This window comes from Labrus mixtus, chromosome 3 (assembly GCF_963584025.1).
Source record: "Labrus mixtus chromosome 3, fLabMix1.1, whole genome shotgun sequence".
NCBI lineage: Eukaryota > Metazoa > Chordata > Actinopteri > Labriformes > Labridae > Labrus > Labrus mixtus.
In genome coordinates this window covers 2747787-2767209 of record NC_083614.1, presented here as the reverse complement: position 1 = coordinate 2767209, position 19423 = coordinate 2747787, and the positions used below count along the sequence as shown (strand labels likewise).

At 41.2% G+C, this 19423-nt stretch overlaps 1 protein-coding gene and 2 long non-coding RNA genes across 3 annotated transcripts in view; 1 reads left to right on the top strand and 2 right to left on the bottom strand.

Moving 5' to 3' along the window:
• Window positions 1–15812, top strand: part of LOC132972058 (uncharacterized) — a 284543-nt gene extending 268731 nt beyond the window's left edge. Inside the window, exons 2-3 of the long non-coding RNA XR_009672848.1 lie at window positions 13437–13705; window positions 14308–15812. This is a non-coding gene — a long non-coding RNA (uncharacterized LOC132972058). The remainder of the gene's footprint in view (window positions 1–13436; window positions 13706–14307) is intronic.
• rad54l (RAD54 like) lies at window positions 368–11402 on the bottom strand. The gene is made up of 18 exons (XM_061034870.1): window positions 11156–11402; window positions 10995–11078; window positions 8924–9034; window positions 8785–8845; window positions 8540–8675; window positions 8326–8395; window positions 7071–7359; window positions 6865–6989; window positions 6631–6781; window positions 6419–6545; window positions 5650–5724; window positions 4608–4738; window positions 4267–4377; window positions 2777–2900; window positions 2085–2163; window positions 1825–2004; window positions 1543–1706; window positions 368–672 (listed from the first exon to the last, which is right to left on the bottom strand). Exons 1-18 carry the CDS (start codon window positions 11156–11158, stop codon window positions 471–473), a joined length of 2223 nt encoding a protein of 740 aa, XP_060890853.1. The 5' UTR covers window positions 11159–11402; the 3' UTR covers window positions 368–470.
• LOC132972063 (uncharacterized) overlaps window positions 14102–19423 on the bottom strand; it is a 31392-nt gene continuing 26070 nt past the window's right edge. The window contains exon 2 of the long non-coding RNA XR_009672853.1: window positions 14102–14503. This is a non-coding gene — a long non-coding RNA (uncharacterized LOC132972063). The remainder of the gene's footprint in view (window positions 14504–19423) is intronic.

Here is a 19423-nt window from a genome sequence, read left to right as displayed (position 1 = left end):
GTCTCCTACAGATCGTGTCTTGTCCCCTCAACCTCCTCGCTCCGTGTCTGATCAGGAAATAAACAATCTCAAATATAAAACATGCAGTAAAAAGTAACGGAGCAGTGTCTGTCATACAGCAGCTGATGTCAGCAGACTGTTGTCATGGAGATGGACATGCAGCGCTTTTATTCTCAGATCACAAACGCTTCAGAGTTCAGTCAGTGCTTTTCTGCCCTGACAAAAGGCTGGGTAGAGGCGGGGCCTAAAGGGACAAACTAACATGAGATTAATCCTCGTTAAAACAAATGAATGCATCAATTACTTTAATATTTATCGAGCTCACTGACTCGTCTGTATTCGTGGTTAATTAGGTATTTCTGATGAATACATGGTCAAAGATTCTTCTTTATTTTTTTCTGTTTTTTAATAAAAGACCAACAAATAAATATCAGTATATACAGTCCACAAGGTGCAGCGTTTCCTTCCTGCTATGAAACGCCCTTTTGGTCCTCGTGAGATCGCTGGTGGAAGACGAAGGACACAGCAGCGTCCCAGGAGGCCTTCAGCACCTGGTCCCTCAGGCCCTTCTTGTCGAAGCAGTGGTTCCACTGGGAAAGGTTGCTGGTACAGTCGGAGTCTTCTGCAGGAGGACGAACCTCCCTGCCGTTCACGCAGCGCCGACAGCGAAATCTATCAACACCACAAGAGGGAGGCGGAGAAAATGTTTCAAAACATTACAGGGTGATAAAATGAAGACCTTCATTGGCACATATTAAAACAGCATGTCAAGAACAAGCTACTCTAACGCAGAGATCACTTAAATCCTATTATTAAACATTTGCCCGTCTGTTCCTGCAGGGGGTCCCATCGATGGAGTCCCATCGATGGCGGTCTCCATGCTGGAAATGCTGTCTCAGTCTAACTTTCAGTCAACCTAACGACAGACTGAGAGCTGGAGCTGAGGCGGGTTTTAAACCTCCTGACAAACCGTTACACCACGCCCACCTGTCAATCAGGTCAGCTACACGCCTTATTGTGAATAACTCTTATTCTTCATCAAATCAAAACTGATGAGTCATCAAAACATTCACCCCCCGTACAGTGTGTGTTGATCGAGACATGAGATAATCACACCTATTTGTTTTTTTGAACCAGGCTGTAAACATGTTAATCTCTGCTGTAAAAACAGACTTTTTAGAATGGGTGTGTATGTGACTTCCTGTGCTTCTGCAGCCAGCCTCTAGTGGACACTCGAGGAACTACAGGATTTTACACTTCAGCATCAGCTTCATTTTTCAACACAGGAGGATACTGCTTACAACAGAGCTGCTCTATACGTAGAATATTAGGCAGATTGAGCAGCAAAAATAACACTGACAGTATTTTCTTCTGGGTAACCGGTAGCCAGAAGTACAAAGTCTGTAGTCCTCGTGGCAACGGAATCTGACATTGACCCTTTGCTAGAGGTCATCCCCTGACTCTCTCCTCCCAACATGTCCTGACTCTCTTCAGATGTTCTCTCTAATAATAATATTTTTTAAAAGGAGTATTTTCTTTTACTTGTCATGTGTGTCACTGGTGGTCTCCTCACTGAGAGTGAAGAGTTCTCGGAGTTCTCCAAGAGAGAAGTGTCGCTCCACGTCCTGCTCCTCATCCACCACACAGCTGCTCAGCGCCTTCTTATGGGCCTGCCTCTGCAGGATCTTTTCCTCGATAGTTCCCGTCTGGGACACACACACACACACACACACACACACACACATCAAACACTGCAGACAGCTTTCAAAATGAGAAACAGTGATTTATATTTGTTCTGCATCTAATGAGACGTGTTGCACTGACAGAGAGAAGCCTGTAGATGTAGCAGGTCTTCTTCTGGCCGTCTCTCCACACCCGGGCCATCGCCTGCTCGTCATTGGCTGGGTTCCAGTCAGGATCAAACATGACCAGGCGGTTAGCACCAATCAGATTCAGGCCACATCCACCCGCCTTACTGCTCAGCATAAAGATGAACTCTGGGTTCTGAGAAATGGAAGGATGGATTAAGATGCTGTGGATGCTGTTTTAAGATCCCTGCAGAGTGAAAACAGTTTCAGACTCACAGAAGGACTGTTGAATTTCTCCACAATCTTGGCCCTTTTCTTGATGGACATCGTGCCATCCAGTCGGACATAGAGGTATCTGAGAAAGACCAAGAGGAGAGGGATTGCTCATTATAACAGTGATACACAAATACTCAAAGGGTGGTTTCCAAAAGTGCACTGATCACGATGTCTCCGGTCGATTGAGACTTCAGATTTTTTACCCGGTCTGACCTGCAGATACTGAATTTAGCCCATTTCGACTTTCTTAGTTACAGGAGATGTTCTTATTCTCACTCAAACTAATGTCTACTGGAACATTTTGAGCGTCGAACCTTTTATTTCCTTGATTCTTGCTTTATTTTTATGCCGTAATCTAAGAAAGTGTTTTTGTCTTTGTAAATTAAAATTTACAGATTATTAAATGATTAAAGGTTGAGTCAGTCTGTAAACACAACATTCAAACTGGGCCCCTCCTCCTCCTCCTCCTCATCATCTCCCCCTGAAGCTCACCCTCCCTGCAGGACGTAGTGTGCATGTTTACTGCTTGTAGCTACACATTGAACGGCTTGTTAGCGCGAGGCTGAGGTCTGTTCAGAATCAGATTTATTTGTGAGGATCAGCTGGTCAACGGCCACGGGCTGAACTGGCTGAATATCTTGATGGTTTCCAGTCTGTAGCAGATCAATCTTCAGTGGTTTCATAAAGCTCACCTTCTAGACCGGCACAGCTTTTCAAAGAGGTCCAGTGTTTGAGTGTAGTTGGAGACGAGCACCACCTTGTCACTACTCGTACTCCTGGTCATCGCTAAGATGTAGTCAAGAACCAGCATCTTCCCTGAAATACAGAAACGTTCATTTAGTTAGTTATAAAGATTTAAAACATTGTTCAGTTCATAACAAAGACATGCAGAACGACTTTTGACTTTCTCTGCCCGTTTGATGGATCAGAAATGAGAAGTGAACACGACTCTGAAGTGTGTGATGAGTTGCAAACAGATAATATTCAGTTCAGCAAAATGAACTTCTGGTCCACCTGATGAGTAGAATTCAAATATTCAGTCTCATTTTCACTCAGGGTTTGGTCTCCACCATCTACTATAGATGAGCATTAGGTTCATCAGTTGTACCAACAGCTGCCTGCTACTGCCGGGAACAATGTTAAAGAGAGTGGAAATGTAAACACTATAAAAGGCGCCAACGAGAAAACACCAGAGTTGGTGATAATTCTTTAAAGGCTCGTCTCGATGAAGGACAGGAGGAAGAGATGCAAAGTTAACAACCCTGCACTATTAAACAAAAAGTTCAATCTATGAACGACATAAGAAACCAGCCGGCGCTGACGTGCTGCAGCTGAGCCGTTTATTTCCTACTGAGCCTGAAATGTGGTTTTAGCTGTGAAGGACGAGTGATTTATCAGGACTGAAATATGCTAAATGAGGAGAATGAATCTGCTAAAATGGAAATCAAGATTTTTTTCCCTGAGAGTTGAGATCCCTATTCCCTCACACAATTATTTTTTATTCAACAAAAAACTTGATTGCACTCAAATAAAAACACACCTAGAGCTGTGATGTCGGAATCATGGCCTAGGCTACGGCCTGATTAAATTAGATGCATGTTTTGGTTTATGCTATGTTGTGAGTGTGACTGTAACATGTATAGCAGCTAGGGGTACAAATCATTAAACCTGTGAGTGCAGCTGGTTCTGAGTGTAGCTGGTTCTGAGTGCATATATGTAGGAGTCGAGATCATGATTTATTTTATGATTAATCATGAAGCCCTGATGCTGTAGCACAAATAGTTTTAATTTAATTTAAAGTTCTTGTGAGGAACATTAGGGTTGTGTTGATTTTGGCGCCCCCCTGTGGACAAAGCAGTACATCTGATCTCCTCACTAACCTCCCTTACATGTGAAAGTAATGTTTCAGTCGTGCTTCAACACGGCACGGAGCAGCAGGGCCAAGTGTGACAGCGTCCTTATTCAGACAGACCTGTGATGTCCCACCCACAGACAGAATCAATTATTTCATAAATCCCAAATGACCTAATCTCAACCTGATCTAATGTTGATGTTACAAGAAGTTCCAATTTGAAGACATTCATGAGGAATCCAGGTCTCATAACCTCCCAGCTTTCGCTCCATCTTGAAGTCTGATTAAACTGCGTTGGTGTAGAGAGGTAGTCAGCTGATGTGTTCTTACCAGAGAGCTGAGGCTCCACAGCTTTAGTGCTGTAGCCCGGTGGAAACAGATCCAGCGCCCCCTCGAAGCCTTCCGCACCGGCCACACACTTCTCATGGATCAGGGCAGGATCTGGGACACAGAACAGCGGTTATTACTTCTTTAAGAGGCGGATACTCTTAAGGCATCATGGATACAAACATCTCGTTAACACATGATCCACTATTTCTGCTTTCCTATAAACTCGTCTCACATTGTAGCTTTTTTAAAATCAACTTTTAAAACTGCTTCTGAGAGCCTTTCCGTTGATCACATTTGAAGATGAAACATTTCTCAGTGTTTCATCTGGTGGGAGCACTTACGATTGCAAAGCTTCTTGAGCGATGTGATGGAGGACAGGGAGGAGACACTGATCTTTCCCTCTTGTAAAGTCTCGATGGGTTTGGCCTGTCTCAGGAAGCGTTTATACAGCTCAGTCTGCAGAGGAGTCAGCCTGCAAGGGAAACAGTTAAAAAACAAACTTACTGCTACTATTATAATGATATACACTGTTTCCACACATAGACGACTTGGACGGGCCGTGTGAAAACAGAAGCGTCTCATGCCGTGTTTTTGAGTATGTGCACAACCGACGCTACAAACCCCCGCAGAATACAAAAGCAGGGTTCACACTCTTTTCCAGGACATCTTCAGCGATGATCAAGCTGGTATGACAGTCTGTGATCGTGCGACACCAATATTAAGTGTAGTCTTTAACAAGGCTAATCACACCCACTGTGAGCTTCCGCTATAAAGATTAATCATTTAATGTCACGTTATGGTCCATTTTTTACCCTTAACAACGCAGTTTTTATCATTTGAAGAAACAATTTTTCTCTCATTTTCCAGGTGTTTTCCAGTACTGGAAAATTAGTCAACTGTTTTCCAGGTTTTCCAGGACGAGTGGGAACCCTGAAAAGCCTGATGTCATGTGTTCGAGTAGTTAAAATCAAGTTTACTCAGGGCTTTAGGGCCTGATTCCAAAACACGGTTAAATACTACCCAGGTAGCACAAACAGCAAACAGCTTCTCTGTGCACCGTCCCTGGTTGTGTATTTAAATGTTACACTACCCAGTCATTTTGAAAAAAAAAAACATCTTTATGTTAAAATCAGCCTCATTGCAAATGATGTCTAATTCACAAACAGTAAAAAACATCTGCTGAGAGGCGGTGGTAACTCGCTGCAGGATTCATAAGAGAAACAGGAAAACTACTCCACCTCTTCAAAATAAAGTTCCAGTATTAGAAAGTTTGTAGACATGACTTTGTTATTATTAATATGCTGTTGCAATCCATGAATCACACATAGTTCAGGATGATCGTTGTGAAGCACTTTAATGTCCCACATTAAATTGTCAACATACCTGCAGCACACGACCTGCTCAATCTTCACAGGGAGATATTTGGACAAGATGTCAGATGTTCTCCGTATCAAACACCTGTGAAGACAGAGGGCCGTTAGTGTTTAAGAAGGAAAGAATCAACTTCATAAATACAATAAAGGGGAAAAAAAGGGAGTTAAACCAAAAATTCATCAAAGATGTTTCATGTTGGGGCGCGCGCCCCATGTATGGAGGCTGTCGTCTCAAGCGGGCGGCCCGGGTTCGCTTCCCACCTGTGGCTTCTTTCCCGCATGTCATTCCTCTCTCTCTCTCTCTCCCTGATTTCTGACTCTATCCACTGTCCTATCCATTAAAGGCACAAAAAGCCCAAAAATAAATCTTTATAAAAAAAAGATGTTTCATGTTCATTCATGTTAAAAAAAATGTTTTTATGTAGAAACTTCCTAAAGGAGAGTTTATAAAAGGGACCTGAAGGAGGCGAGAGAAAAGGATCAAACATTTGAGGACAGGTTTTAGTGCTGCACCAAAAGCACAAAAAAAACCCACAATAACTGCTTTAAGCCACTATTCATTTATCGTACACATTAAGAACTAGAGCCAGACCGATTAATCGCCCAGCCGATAATAACGGCCAATATTAGCGTATGCAGTATCAGTATCTGTTAATTTATCTTAGATATCCCCCGGTATCAGCCCCAAAAATCTCATATCGGTCGGCCTTAAGAAAAAGGGAAAAAAAAGAAAAGAGTGGAAATACTTTAGGAATGAAAGAGCCAGAGTGTGAGCTCACCTGTTGACAATGCTGATGAGCTCTTTGAGTTTCTCCTCTCCTGTCTGTCGGTCTTTATCAGAAGCATCTGCATCGCGCCCTTTGAGGATTGGAAGCTCAAAGCGTTTCTTAAACTCCTGGGCGGTGCCTGATTCAAATCAAAGGAAGGGCATGAGAGCAGCAGAAACCCCTCATGGTGGTTCACCTCTTCTGGTTTGTGTGAGGCTGCATACCGAGGATCCCGGTGTTAACAAAGTGGACCAGGCTGAAGTACTCCAGCAGGTCATTCTGAATGGGCGTGCCTGAAATCAGCACTCTCCTCTGGGCACTCATGGCGTTCAGAGCCTGGTACGTCTGGTTGTCGGAGTTTTTCAGCCGATGTCCCTGCAGAGCACACGGCAGATGCTACAAACACAAGTGGACGACCCTTTTGGAAGCTCTCATGGTTAGTGCGTGATATTAAATACCTCGTCACAGATGACCAGTCCCACTTTGCCTTTGTGCAGAACGTGAGCATGCAGCCGAAATGTTTCATATGAAATGATCAATATCGGGGTGGGTGCTCTCAAACCATACTGAGACATGAAGTTCACTAGAAATCACAGAGAAGAACCTGTTACTAAGCAGGGAACTACTAAACGTGTTAAATCATCATCATCGTTAACTGACTGACCTAGCTGTCTATCGATCTCGTCCTTTGAACCTCCGTCGATGGCCACTGGTGTCACACGTCCTCCCAACCACTTTCCCACTTCGTTGTACCAGTTGCGTACCAGACTGGAGGGTGAAACCACAATGACCTTATCTATCTCCGGTTTGAAGTCGGGGCTTTGGCGTAGCAGGGTCCACATGAGAGTGATGCACTGCAGGGTCTTCCCCAGGCCCATCTCGTCGGCCATGATGCAGCCATACGACTCAGCGATGCGTCTGCCCGTCACACACTCCCACAGGAACTTCACCCCCTCAAAAAATCAAAGACAGTCAAGGTGTAAAAAAGAAGCTTCAGCCGTTCCACAATTGAAGGTCGGTGCTCTCAGAGAAGGAGATCAGACGCTCAAACGACTCAATGGACTCCTCTCAGAAAGAATCCACAGAAAGTCCTGAAGCACAAGAATCACTTCAGGCAAATTATTTTGGTGTAAAGGACGAATGTTCCGACGCAACATGTCTTTCTCAGAGTCAAAACCTCTTGATCTTTTGATTCTGAGGAACCAAGCGGCAACCTCTGGTTTTGAAAAATGAAGCCGATGCTAGAGTTTAAAATCCTGCAGTGTCCACTAGAGGCTGGCTGCAGAAGCACAGGAAGTCACATACACACCCATTCTAAAAAGTCTGTTTTTACAGCAGAGATTAACATGTTTACAGTCTGGTTCAAAAAACAAATAGGTGTGATTAGCTCATGTCTCAATGGACACACACTGTACGGGGGGTGAATGTTTTGATGACTCATCAGTTTTGATTTGATGAAGGATAAGAGTTATTCACAATAAGGCGTGTAGCTGACCTGATTGACAGGTGGGCGTGGTGTAACGGTTTGTCAGGAGGTTTAAAACCCGCCTCAGCTCCAGCTCTCAGTCTGTCGTTAGGTTGACTGAAAGTTAGACTGAGACAGCATTTCCAGCATGGAGACCGCCATCGATGGGACTCCAGCGCCCCCTGCAGGAACAGATGGGTGACGCCACTCAGGCTTTGTCCGTTAATATTTACAGTCTGTGGTCGGGACGTTAATCCATTTCACCAAAATAAATTAGCCTGAAGTGATTCTTGTGCTTCAGGACTTTCTTTGGGTTCTTTCTGAGAGGAGGAGTCCACTGAGTCAGTGTTTGAACATCGACTGTGGAGAGGAGCTGCTTGAGAAATCTAAGGCTCTAGATCACTTTTATGTTATTGTTTTGATAAGGAAAGAAGAAGACTGAATCTTTTGTTACCTCTCTCTGATGCGGTCGGAGAACTTTTCCCAGAACTGGATCCACAACAACATGGACTGGTAGTTTATCTCTGGGCGGGACAAAGAAGAATCTTGTTAACGTTGTTTTCATCACGATGAAAAAAAAAAAAAAAAAAAAAAAATGCATGCTCTAACTAACATGCCATCATGTCAAAGAGGGAATGCAGGATCGGTCTCGTGTGTCTTCAACCTACTTGTCAGCTTTGATGAGGTCATGTGCGCTCAGGGTTGGAGGCTCATAAAGAACGAGAGCATCTTCTGCAAAGGGATCATGAAGGGATTTTCTTACTCCTGCACGCTTCAGACCAAGCGCCCTGATTCCCAATGCGCCTGAATCACAGAGAGAGAGAGAGAGAGAGAGAGAGAGAGAGAGAGTACATCTCTACCTTTCTGTATTTAGTCTCGTGAACAAACAGCCAAAGAAACCAGAACATGTTACCTGTGTAGTTCTGAATAGGGATCTTAAACGGCTTGGAGAGGATACTTCGAATAAACGCTTCCTGTAAGAAATGATTTGAAACAGTCAAGCCTGGTTGTGACATCACAGTGCGTTGTAGAAATGTTGTGATGTCACTCACATGTTGGTCACCATCCAGACACGAAGGCCGGTTGTTCAGTTGTGTGAGTGGCTTTCTGAAGGGAGAAATGTGGCTCTCTCTTATCTCGTTGGTGCTTTTTCTTTTTCTCTCCTGCAAAACAAGTATGAGAAACTTTTATCATTTCAACCACACTAACGCACGCACACACACACTGACACATGTACGCACACGCCCGCCCATAAGGGAGGAAAAAGGGGGGAAGCCCTTTTCGCCCGGAGCCCAGCTGCATGAGGGGCCCATGACAATTAGCAAAAATATAACCCATCCTAAATTTAAGCAATACTCGCCCTTTCTTACCAACACAAAAACACACACCTCATCGTCCCTTTCTAAAAAAGGTTAACCTTTTTGTTTGTGATGTTAAGGTCATGGGGGGGCCCACTCAACTTAACCAGGGTCTGCACGACAATAAGGACGGTAGAAAACAAAGAAGGATATGGCATTTGAACTTGTTGACAAAAGCTGACGGGATCTGATTGGATCCAGGCAGTGGTTAACCACCGCTACTGGTCCAATACACATGCTCTAAAATGACTACATGGACCCTTCAGTCTGCCTGTCAGGGGCCCAGACATTTATTTGGGCAGGCTGGCATACACACCCCAACTACAACATCCATCATGTGTTTTCACTTTTTTCCAAAGAAGTGGCTTCAAAAAAGAAAAAACATTAATGACATTAATCTTAAATGTAAGGTAAAGACCACTGAGGCACAATAGTAATGTTTGATAATGACGACGACAATTATTTTTTAGGATGGTCTTGATGCTGATTAAACTCTAAGGAACAGTTGTCAATGTTGTGCTCTCCCTCTGGTCACTTCCTGTCAGCAGCTGTGCTCTGCCTCTGGTCACTTCCTGTCAGCACCTGTGCTCTGTCTCTGGTCACTTCCTGTCAGCACCTGTGCTCTGTCTCTGGTCACTTCCTGTCAGCACCTGTGCTCTGTCTCTGGTCACTTCCTGTCAGCACCTGTGCTCTGTCTCTGGTCACTTCCTGTCAGCAGCTGTGCTCTGCCTCTGGTCACTTCCTGTCAGCACCTGTGCTCTGTCTCTGGTCACTTCCTGTCAGCACCTGTGCTCTGCTTCTGATCACTTCCTGTCAGCAGCTGTGCGTCCGATCGGACTTAAAGCTGTTTGTTTGCACTTCCTGACGTTGTTTCTTCCTCTCTAGACCCCTGTTTGAGTTGTTTTATTCATCTCTTTGGATAAAAGCGTCTGATAAGTGAATTGTAGAATGTCAAAGCAACAAAATCATGGCAAATATATTTTGAGTCGTTCAGGGCGTTGGTGGCGCAGTGGTTAGTGCGCGCGCCCCATGTATGGAGGCTGTCGTCTCAAGCGGGCGGCCCGGGTTCACTTCCCACCTGTGGCCTCCTTCCTGCATGTCATTCCCCACTCTCTCTCCCTGATTTCCGACTCTATCCACTGTCTCCATTAAAGGCACAAAAAGCCCAAAAATAAATCTTTAAATAACAAAAATATATATATATTTTGAGTCGTAACAAAATTAAATGCTGGGGAGCCTCTGAAGTCCAAAAATACTTTTTTCAAAATAATCTTGTGCACACAAGTTAGATGATAACTTGTGACAATAAATAAATAAATAGTAAATAGACTTGAGCTTGTTTAGCTTTTGTTTTGGTCTTCTGACTACTCAAAGCTCTTTTACACCACAGGTCAACTTGAAGCACAAGTCATTATCTTGTGCACACAACATAACATCTAACTTGTGCGCAGAAGATTATTGTTATTATTTCTTTGAGACTTCAGGGGCTTAGAAAAATGCTTAAATCTATATAATGAGACGCTATGAAGGTTTACTCTTCTTTGAGGAATAAAGACACTTAATGTGCTCAGCTGATGTTGAACAGAGGTTTCTTATTATGTTGTCTGTTTTTGTAAATGTATTTGTTTAGTCTGATGAGCAAGAAAATAAACACCTAATAGGCAAATCTACCTCCATTGATTCAACATCAACACAGAGGAGATGTCAGCTCGATGTGTAAACGTTTCAATGAAGACTTGGGACATTATTTAGTTATTGTACTTACACTTCTACATGTCCACTCTTCGTCCTCACTGGAGTCGTCCGCCTGCTTCCGTTTCGCGAGCTGACTGGGAGCAAGACTCCTCCTCTGGTACAAAAGATAACCGAGTTAGATATACTTTAACATCACAAGCATTATATTAAACATGAATATGTCAGCCTCACCATTGTCTCTTTTTGCTTCGAGGTGGCTGTAAAGACGAGGCTCCTCAGTTACCGTGTTACCCAGAAACAACGAGCTGCTCTGACGGTTACCACTTATAACTTTTATTGTGAACTAAACTAAAAACGTCACCTATAAGGAGAAGTTCAACTCGTTACAGTTTGACATACAGCAGCAGCTACGCTCACCATTTATCAGGTTGTTATGAAATTTCGCGCTAAATGTTGAACAACACTACGGCAAGCCTGAGAGGTGAAAAGCGACTGCATTCTTCTTCTTCTCTTTTCCGATTTCTGGCAGCATTCAGCCTTCGGGGGCATTAGCGCCACCTACTGTGTTGGAGTGTGGACCAACGTTACTACCTTTTTAAATAAGGATGTTTTCATATGTAAATAATATATGTATATAGTCGTTTAAGGGTATGTGGGTGTTCACACACACACACACACAAGTAGCTACTAAAATAAAGATTTTGTCCAGACAAAACACTTCTAATGATTTTATTTATTAATTATTTATAATGTACAAAAATAGTTTCTGAATATGTTCAAGACAATACAGTACCATGACATATATGATTATAAACACCTTGTATGAGTTTGTTTACTTTAAAGACTTGACGGCTCACTGAAGAAGACAGTGTCATAGTGATGTGTAGTTAGTGAACAATTCGTTCAAAACGAACGAATCATCTGGGTGAACGAACTGAACTGAATCACTTACTGTCGTTCATTTCTCAACTTCAGTTGCGCTCTCCTCTCTCCCGTCTCTTGTCTCTCTCTCTAGACCGTAAGAGTCACTCAAAGCCCCCCCTCCCTCCTCGCCTAAGTCTGTACAGTGTGTGTGTGTGTGTGTGTGTGTGTGTGTGTGTGTGTGTGTGTGTGTGTGTGTGTGTGTGTGTGTGTGTGTGTGTGTGTGTGTGTGTGTGTGTGTGTGTGTGTGTGTGTGTGTGACTGAGGCTGGTGACTCGCAGTCTCGCTCGTTCACGTTCAGTCAGTGTTTTGTTCACTGCACGTGCTGAGGAAGAGAGTGACTCGGAGCTCTCGTTCAGTGAACGAACTGAACGAGAGTTCCGACGTGAATCACTTTACTGAACTGATTCTACTGAATCAGTACACTGAAAAGAACTGCTTTTCCCATCACTACGGTGTCAACACACAGCTCAAATAAAAGTCCTTCGGTAAGAGCTGGTGAGAAGTCCTGAATGAGATTTAGCTTTCTGGCAACAGGGGTCGCTAAGAGCAAACACATTTCTCTGGATAGTTTCTCAAAGTGAGAGAGAGAGAGAGAGACAGTATGATCAGGAGTTCACTCTCAGATTCCCTGTAGTCCTGTGATGTACACGGTAACACATTTGAAACCTAGATGATAAGAAACATTGAGGCCACTATAAATTACATTGTGATTAAGTAAAAACAAATCATGTATGACCTTGAGAGTGTGAAGAGCGGTTTCCTTGTTAGTTTGAGTGGTGTTGTGTATCCATGCCACGGTCAGAGTACATCGGAAATCAGGACTCTTCCGCTCTGGCTTTATTTTATAGGTTCAGAGTTATGTGAAGGAGACTAAAGACAATTTAATTGTTGATTAAAACAATGGTTTTATACGAGGGCTTTCAAACAACAACAAAAATGTAATCGCGATTTGTCGCATTATTATTTTAATTTAATGTTTGAAATTCTTTATTTTGGGGCGTGGATAGCCTATGAGTGGTTATGTTGAGCGCTCCATATACAGAGGCAATAGTTCTCATCGCAGCCCAGAGAGTTCGAGTCCAGCCTCGGCCCTTTGCTGCATGTCATCCCCCCTCTCTGCTCCCAGCATTTCCTGTCTCTCCTGTCTTAGGGCCTGATCACATAGAGACGTGTTGCCCTTGGCTCGGCCAATTCAAAAACGCCTGAGGAACAAAACAGCTGGGAGCGCCTGTGGCTGTGTGTGCATATGGGCAACCAAATAAAATAAGTTGGAAAAATTGATTAATGCAAATGTAGAGCTTGCGCTGTTGCTTTTCTCCTAGACAAAGGGGAAACATAAAAAGCTTGATTTGATTGGCTGCTTGGCCAAAAGTGACATTGACGAGTGCTGCGACTCTTCAGCGTCTTAAGCTAAAAAGTTGAAAATGTTTTAACTTTTATGCACGCCCAAAAGCTGCTAGAAAAACACAGTTAGAGAAGAGAACCCGGAAAGCATGTCTCTTTGTGATGGGGCGGATAAGATGAGAGTACTTTACTTGCTGTGGGCTTTTATTTTGAAATAAAGTAAGGCCCTTCCTGTAGAGTGAAGGTTAGGACCATATACTGTAAATATTACTAGACAAACCCTGACCCGTCTGTTACATAAGCAGAAAATGAGTCCAATCGACGGCCGCATCCATATTGGATTTGCAGTCTCAACCTAACTTCGGATCAACCTAGCAACAGCAGTAAGGCGGGACCGGCGGGACTTAACTCCGCCCATTCAACTCGACGTTAGCAGTCCACTTCACAGCATAGCTAACATCTAGGCTGCTATCATCCCCTATTCCTGCTCGTCCTGAGTTATCTCTATAAACAGTAAGTTAACATTTAACTTTTCTACAACACAGTTAAAACTAATTATCTTCAACCCAAATATTTAATTAAAGTCTTAAAACTACACTTTGTTAAATATACAATTATGGTTATTAGTTATTTGTCAGAGCAGTTAGACTTTGTCAGTGTTAGCAGAGAAATACATTAGTAAAGTTTTATCCATAGACTGTAAATAAATATGTGAGACATCCAGAAGAAATCAATATTACAAAACATACAGTTCATGTTACTGTTCTGACAAAAAGAGGAATGTCTGTGTTTTATATTTACTGATGTCAACAGCGATGTGGGTGACAATTGAAAATAATTATTTAGTATTTATTATAAAACATTTGTTTTCTATAGAACCCCGTGAAGTCATGGAGTCTGTGGACAGTGTCAGCTTCACACCAAAAACTTTAAGTATTAGAAAAAATAGTGTTTAAGACTGGCATCTATTATTATGAGTTGCAGCTACCTTGTTCAATATTATTCCTGCAGATGTGGCTAATAACAAAAAAACACCCTGAGCTGTCACATGTAGTTAACTGTACATTTTGTCTTGTCTGAGGCATTAATTGAACACCTTTGTATTTCTCCTATAGACACAGTGTGGATTATTGGTGACTTGTCTGTCGAGGTGCCCAGAGAGCTGCAGAGACAGAGGAAGAAACCTGAGCCTCAACAACATCTGTATTTGTTGGTTCTTCTGGGGTGGACTTTGGTTGCTTCTCTTCAATAACTCGCTGCAAGGGAGGTCTCCCCCGGATGGCCTGAGTGATGTCACCCACAGGCTGAGAGCTGAGGCGTGTTTTAAGCTTCTTGACAAAACGTTACACCGCACCCGCCTGTCAAGCAGGTCAGCTACACACCTTATTGTGAATAACTCTTATCCTTCATCAAATCAAACGACCCCCGTACAGTGTGTGTCGATCGAGACATGAGATAATCACACCTATTTGTTTGTTTTGTACCAAGCTGTAAACATGTTAATCTCTGCTGTAAAAACAGGGTTTTTGAATGTAGTTTTTCAGATTAAATAAATATTTCTATATAAATGCACTCCTTTATGTCTACTTATGAGTATACATTTCAGATTTGAAATGACAAGACTAAAATGTGCATTAATGCTCAACTCAATAGCTTAGGGAAGGAAGTCTACTTTTACACAACTTTTTATTCTTTTGACATTTTTTTTTTACCAAATACTAATGTAGTTCATTTCTGAAAGTGGGATGGAACAGAGTCATTGCAAAAAATTGCCCTTAAACACAGCCCCATTCTTAAATCAAGATACACCGAGAGTAAATAAGATCAATAACTTGTGAATAAAAACACAGTTAAAAATGATTTATAAATGTAGTCTTCCCTGATCTAGATCACATAATATTGACTTCTCCCATCTAAACTGGACAAAGGGTTTTAAAATGAGAAGAAAATGGTTTGATTGCAAGTTGTTTGGAGGAGATCTATTTTTATTTGAACAGCTGAAGCATGAATACAGTCTTCCAAGGTGCAAACCCTCCTCCTCCTCCTGAAGCTTGTGGAGCTCCTTCATGTACTGCCGTCTTATCTGCTGGCCATCTTCTCTCACCAGAACTTCGACTGTTGAAAAGTCATTCTGAAGAAGCTCGAGCATGTGACATGGATCCAGGAGAACGTGGACTTTTAGTGCGGGGTCTTCAGGATGGCAAAGAAAGAGAGAAAATAGCAGTTATTCATTAAATCAATTTGTTTGTGCATTTTCTGTATTCATCTGTATGTAAGAGCACATTTATAAATTCAACAGTGTACTACCCAGACAACAAAGGTACAGTATTCAGGTAATCAACATCTATTCAAAGTTAATAAGATAAACCTTATTGTAATCATGATGTTTTCAGCTCTGACTCACTTGCACAATGATATTCCACATCAAATTGTCTCAGATTTTGGAGGAAAAATTAAGCAATTTATTGTGGATAGTACTTCATCTTAACATGAAACAAATATAACCTGAATTATTTAAATCATTAACAGGTCCCAACTCTCTGTGCTTCAGTACAGAACATACAGTAGCTCATTTATTATTAACATGAGCTCAGTACATGGCTGTATTCTTCAAACTATTTCTTGTACTTTATATCTTATTTTCATTCCATGTTATTTATATTTTATATTTCTACTGCTATATTCTGTGTAAGAGCATCTGTAATGATTAAGAACTATATTAATAACCAGATTAAATTTCCCTGAACTCATACAAAGTTAAGTTTTTTATAAATTTGGTAACAGTTTGCACAAATCTTAAGACACTACATCAACCATGTAACTTTAATGTCATCCTCTATAACCTACACAGCACATGAGGTTCAGTTGAGTTTATGTTACTGATGGATAATTACTACACAAAGTTTGTTTTTTAATGTCCACATTTACGTCATCATAACGTCAGATAACCATATTTACAGTCTGCGGTTAACCATCGAGGTGGACCTTTAGCTTCTAACATCACACAAACTCATTATTTATCTTAACAACAAACATTTCTAAACCATGTAAATAATGGACTACACTGAGTACAGTTAGCCGACTGGTTTACAAGCTAACGCTAAACAAGCTAGGTCCGTAAATATAAATACCAACACATGAGTAAGCAGTAAATATAACACTACTATATCACTTACCGAAGAGTTAGGGTCATCAACTTCTTGGATGGTCTGTTAACCGCACAGCAAGCCGTGTATGTTGTCAGATATGTGCTAAACAAACTCTCCAAACGAAGTAAAAAAGAGGAGAAATCAGAGGCTGTTAGCCTCCTGACCTGCTGACCTGACAGACAGATGCAGCGCGCAGAGCTGTCAATCAAATCTGACACAACCCTTATATGGGCATAGTCGTTTTCCTTAATAGAATAAAATCCGACGAGTTATAAAAAAATTCACCCCCCCACAGTGTGAGGAGAAGGGGCCGTCAACTTATCAGATATATCTCGTTTTTTGAACCAGGCTGTAAACATGTTAATTCCTGTGGTAAAAACTGGCTTTTTTGGCTGTGTGCTTATGGCACTTCCGGCGCTTCTGCAGCCAGCCTCAAGCAGAACCTCGAGGAACTGCAGTTTTTTGTACTTCCGCATTGGCTTCATTTTTCGAGACCGGAGGTTGCTGCTTGGTTAGGACATGAAGTTAAGCACAGAAACAGGATGTGGTTAGGGATCCCAAACTGAAGTCAAACAGCTCAAGGTAACGGTAACAAAGGTCAATGTGTGATGTCATTAGGTGTGTTAATAAAAATACTGTCAACGCTAATGTTCAAAGCGAATTCAAAGGGGCTGACAAAATTATGACTGATTCTTTTGAAATAGCCAATGAATTTAATATTTTTTTTGTGAATATTGGTCCTTTGCTTGCAGAAAAAATGTCACAGATTTCATTATCTATCCCTGGTATTAAGAGACCCTCCTCTTCCTTTGTATTATCTCCCATCACTGAGTCTGAGCTTGTGGATGTCGTTAACAAACTCAAATCAACTGCTCCAGGTCATGATGAGCTGAAATCTTCAATCTTTAAAAAATGCATTCCATACATAACCAAACCAATCCTTCATATTTTTAATCTTTCTCTTGAAACTGGTGTATTTCCCGATCAATTAAAATGATATTAAAAAGTAATTCCCCTCTTCAAAGCAGATGATCCATCCCTATTTTCCAATTACAGACCGATATCTATCCTTCCGTGCTTTTCTAAAGTTTTGGAAAAACTAGTCTATATCCGTTTGTTTAAATATTTTAATGACAATAATATTCTTTATACACATTAGTATGGATTCAGAGAAAAACATTCAACTTCGATGGCCCTGACAACATTACTAAATCTCTTGACAATAAGGAAATCACTCTTGGTGTGTTCATTGACTTATCAAAAGCTTGAGATGCCATGATATTCTAATGCAGAAACTTTCTCATTATGGTTTAAGTGGTACAGATCTGTTCTGGTTCAAAAGTTACTTGTCAGTAAGAAAGCAATTTGTAACCTGGAATAATATTTCATCTGATTACAGTTTAATTTCTTGTGGGGTGCCACAAGGGTCGATTCTTGGTCCTTTACTCTTTCTTATTTATATTAATAATTTGTATTTGATCTCAAAGAAAGCATTTTTCATCTTGTTTGTTGATGATTCCAATATTTTTCTATCTGGTAGTGATGGGCAAAGATTGGTGTCCGAAATGAACAGTGAATTAAGTAAAGTTGACACCTGGTTTAAGGCAAACAAATTATCACTCAATACAAAAAAAGCTCATACATTTATACCCAGAAACCTACAGACCAAATTTACTTTTCCCAATGTATATATTGCCAATAATATCTTAGAAAGGGTAACCATTACTAAATTTCTTGGAATTCTCATAGATGAAAATCTCACCTGGAAAAATCATATAACACTTATCTCAGGCAAAATAGCAAAAAATATTGGAGTCATCAGAAGAATAATGCATCTGCTATCAAGAAAAATCCTTCTTAATTTATATTACACTATGATCTATCCATACATCTCATATTGAGCAACCTCAACTGCATTTTTTCTCTGCAAAAACGGTTCATCAAAATGATCACTTTCTCCAACAGATTTAGCAGCTCTACTCCTTTGTTCCAGTCTCTACGAATTCTCCCCATCTTCCACCTAAACCAGTTTCAGTTATGTATTTTTGTTTTCCAATCAGTCAACAACTTACTCCCCGTCTGTTTTCAAGATATATTTGAATTCAATTCTCAAATCATCATTACAACACAAGGTCAGCCAGCTTACTTCATTCTGCATTTTTCAGGACATCGTTTTCTCAATTCTCTATCAGATTCAGAGGACCTCATTGTTGGAACAATTTATCCAATCATATTAGAAACAGCACCAGCCTCAACTTATTTAAAAAACAAACCATTAATTTCCTGCTTGGCCAATTAACCAATGTGCCATCATAATCTTTCTCTGCCATAAGATCTTATTTTCCTTTTTCCCCTTCTTTAATTTGTCTCTTTCTTGTTTTGCTTTCTTTTACACCTTATTGAGTATGCGTTCTTGTTAGCTTTATTGTTTTTGCTTGGACTACATTAATAATATGTCTCTGTGTTACATGTTTCTCTTTAGGAGGGCCACTCGACAAGCCCCTCTGGGTTTATTTGGCTCCTCCAGCACATTTCTTTCAAAATGTATAGTTTGTTAATTAACTAATCATTATGTACTGTCTGTTTTACCATTGATCTATTATGTTTATGTTTTTTTTGTGCAATAAATAAAAAATAAAAATAAATTTAAAAAATGTGTGATGTCATAAGGTCAATGTGTGATGTCATAAGGTCAGTGTGTGATGTCATAAGGTGGATATTACTTTGGACTCGTCAGCTGAGCTGTCTGAGAGTTTGTTAAAGTGAAATCAGACATTCAAAGATGCAGCAGTGTCCTTCTTTTACAATCAGTGAATTACATCAGTGCAGTCACACTGATGTAATTCGCTCACTGTTATCAGATCTCAAAGCAATTAACATCTTTAATTTGATTTGATGATGTCAAAGGTCACATATTCTCTAAAATCCACTTCACCATGTTTCTCTAACTCTAATATGTGTCTCTAGTCTGTCTACAAACCCCCCAATGATTCTGCCTGCTCCACTTTTCAGAAAATGTGTGCTCAAACAGGCCGTTTGGAGATTTTCCCTTCATGACATCACAAAGGGCAGTAGCCCCTCC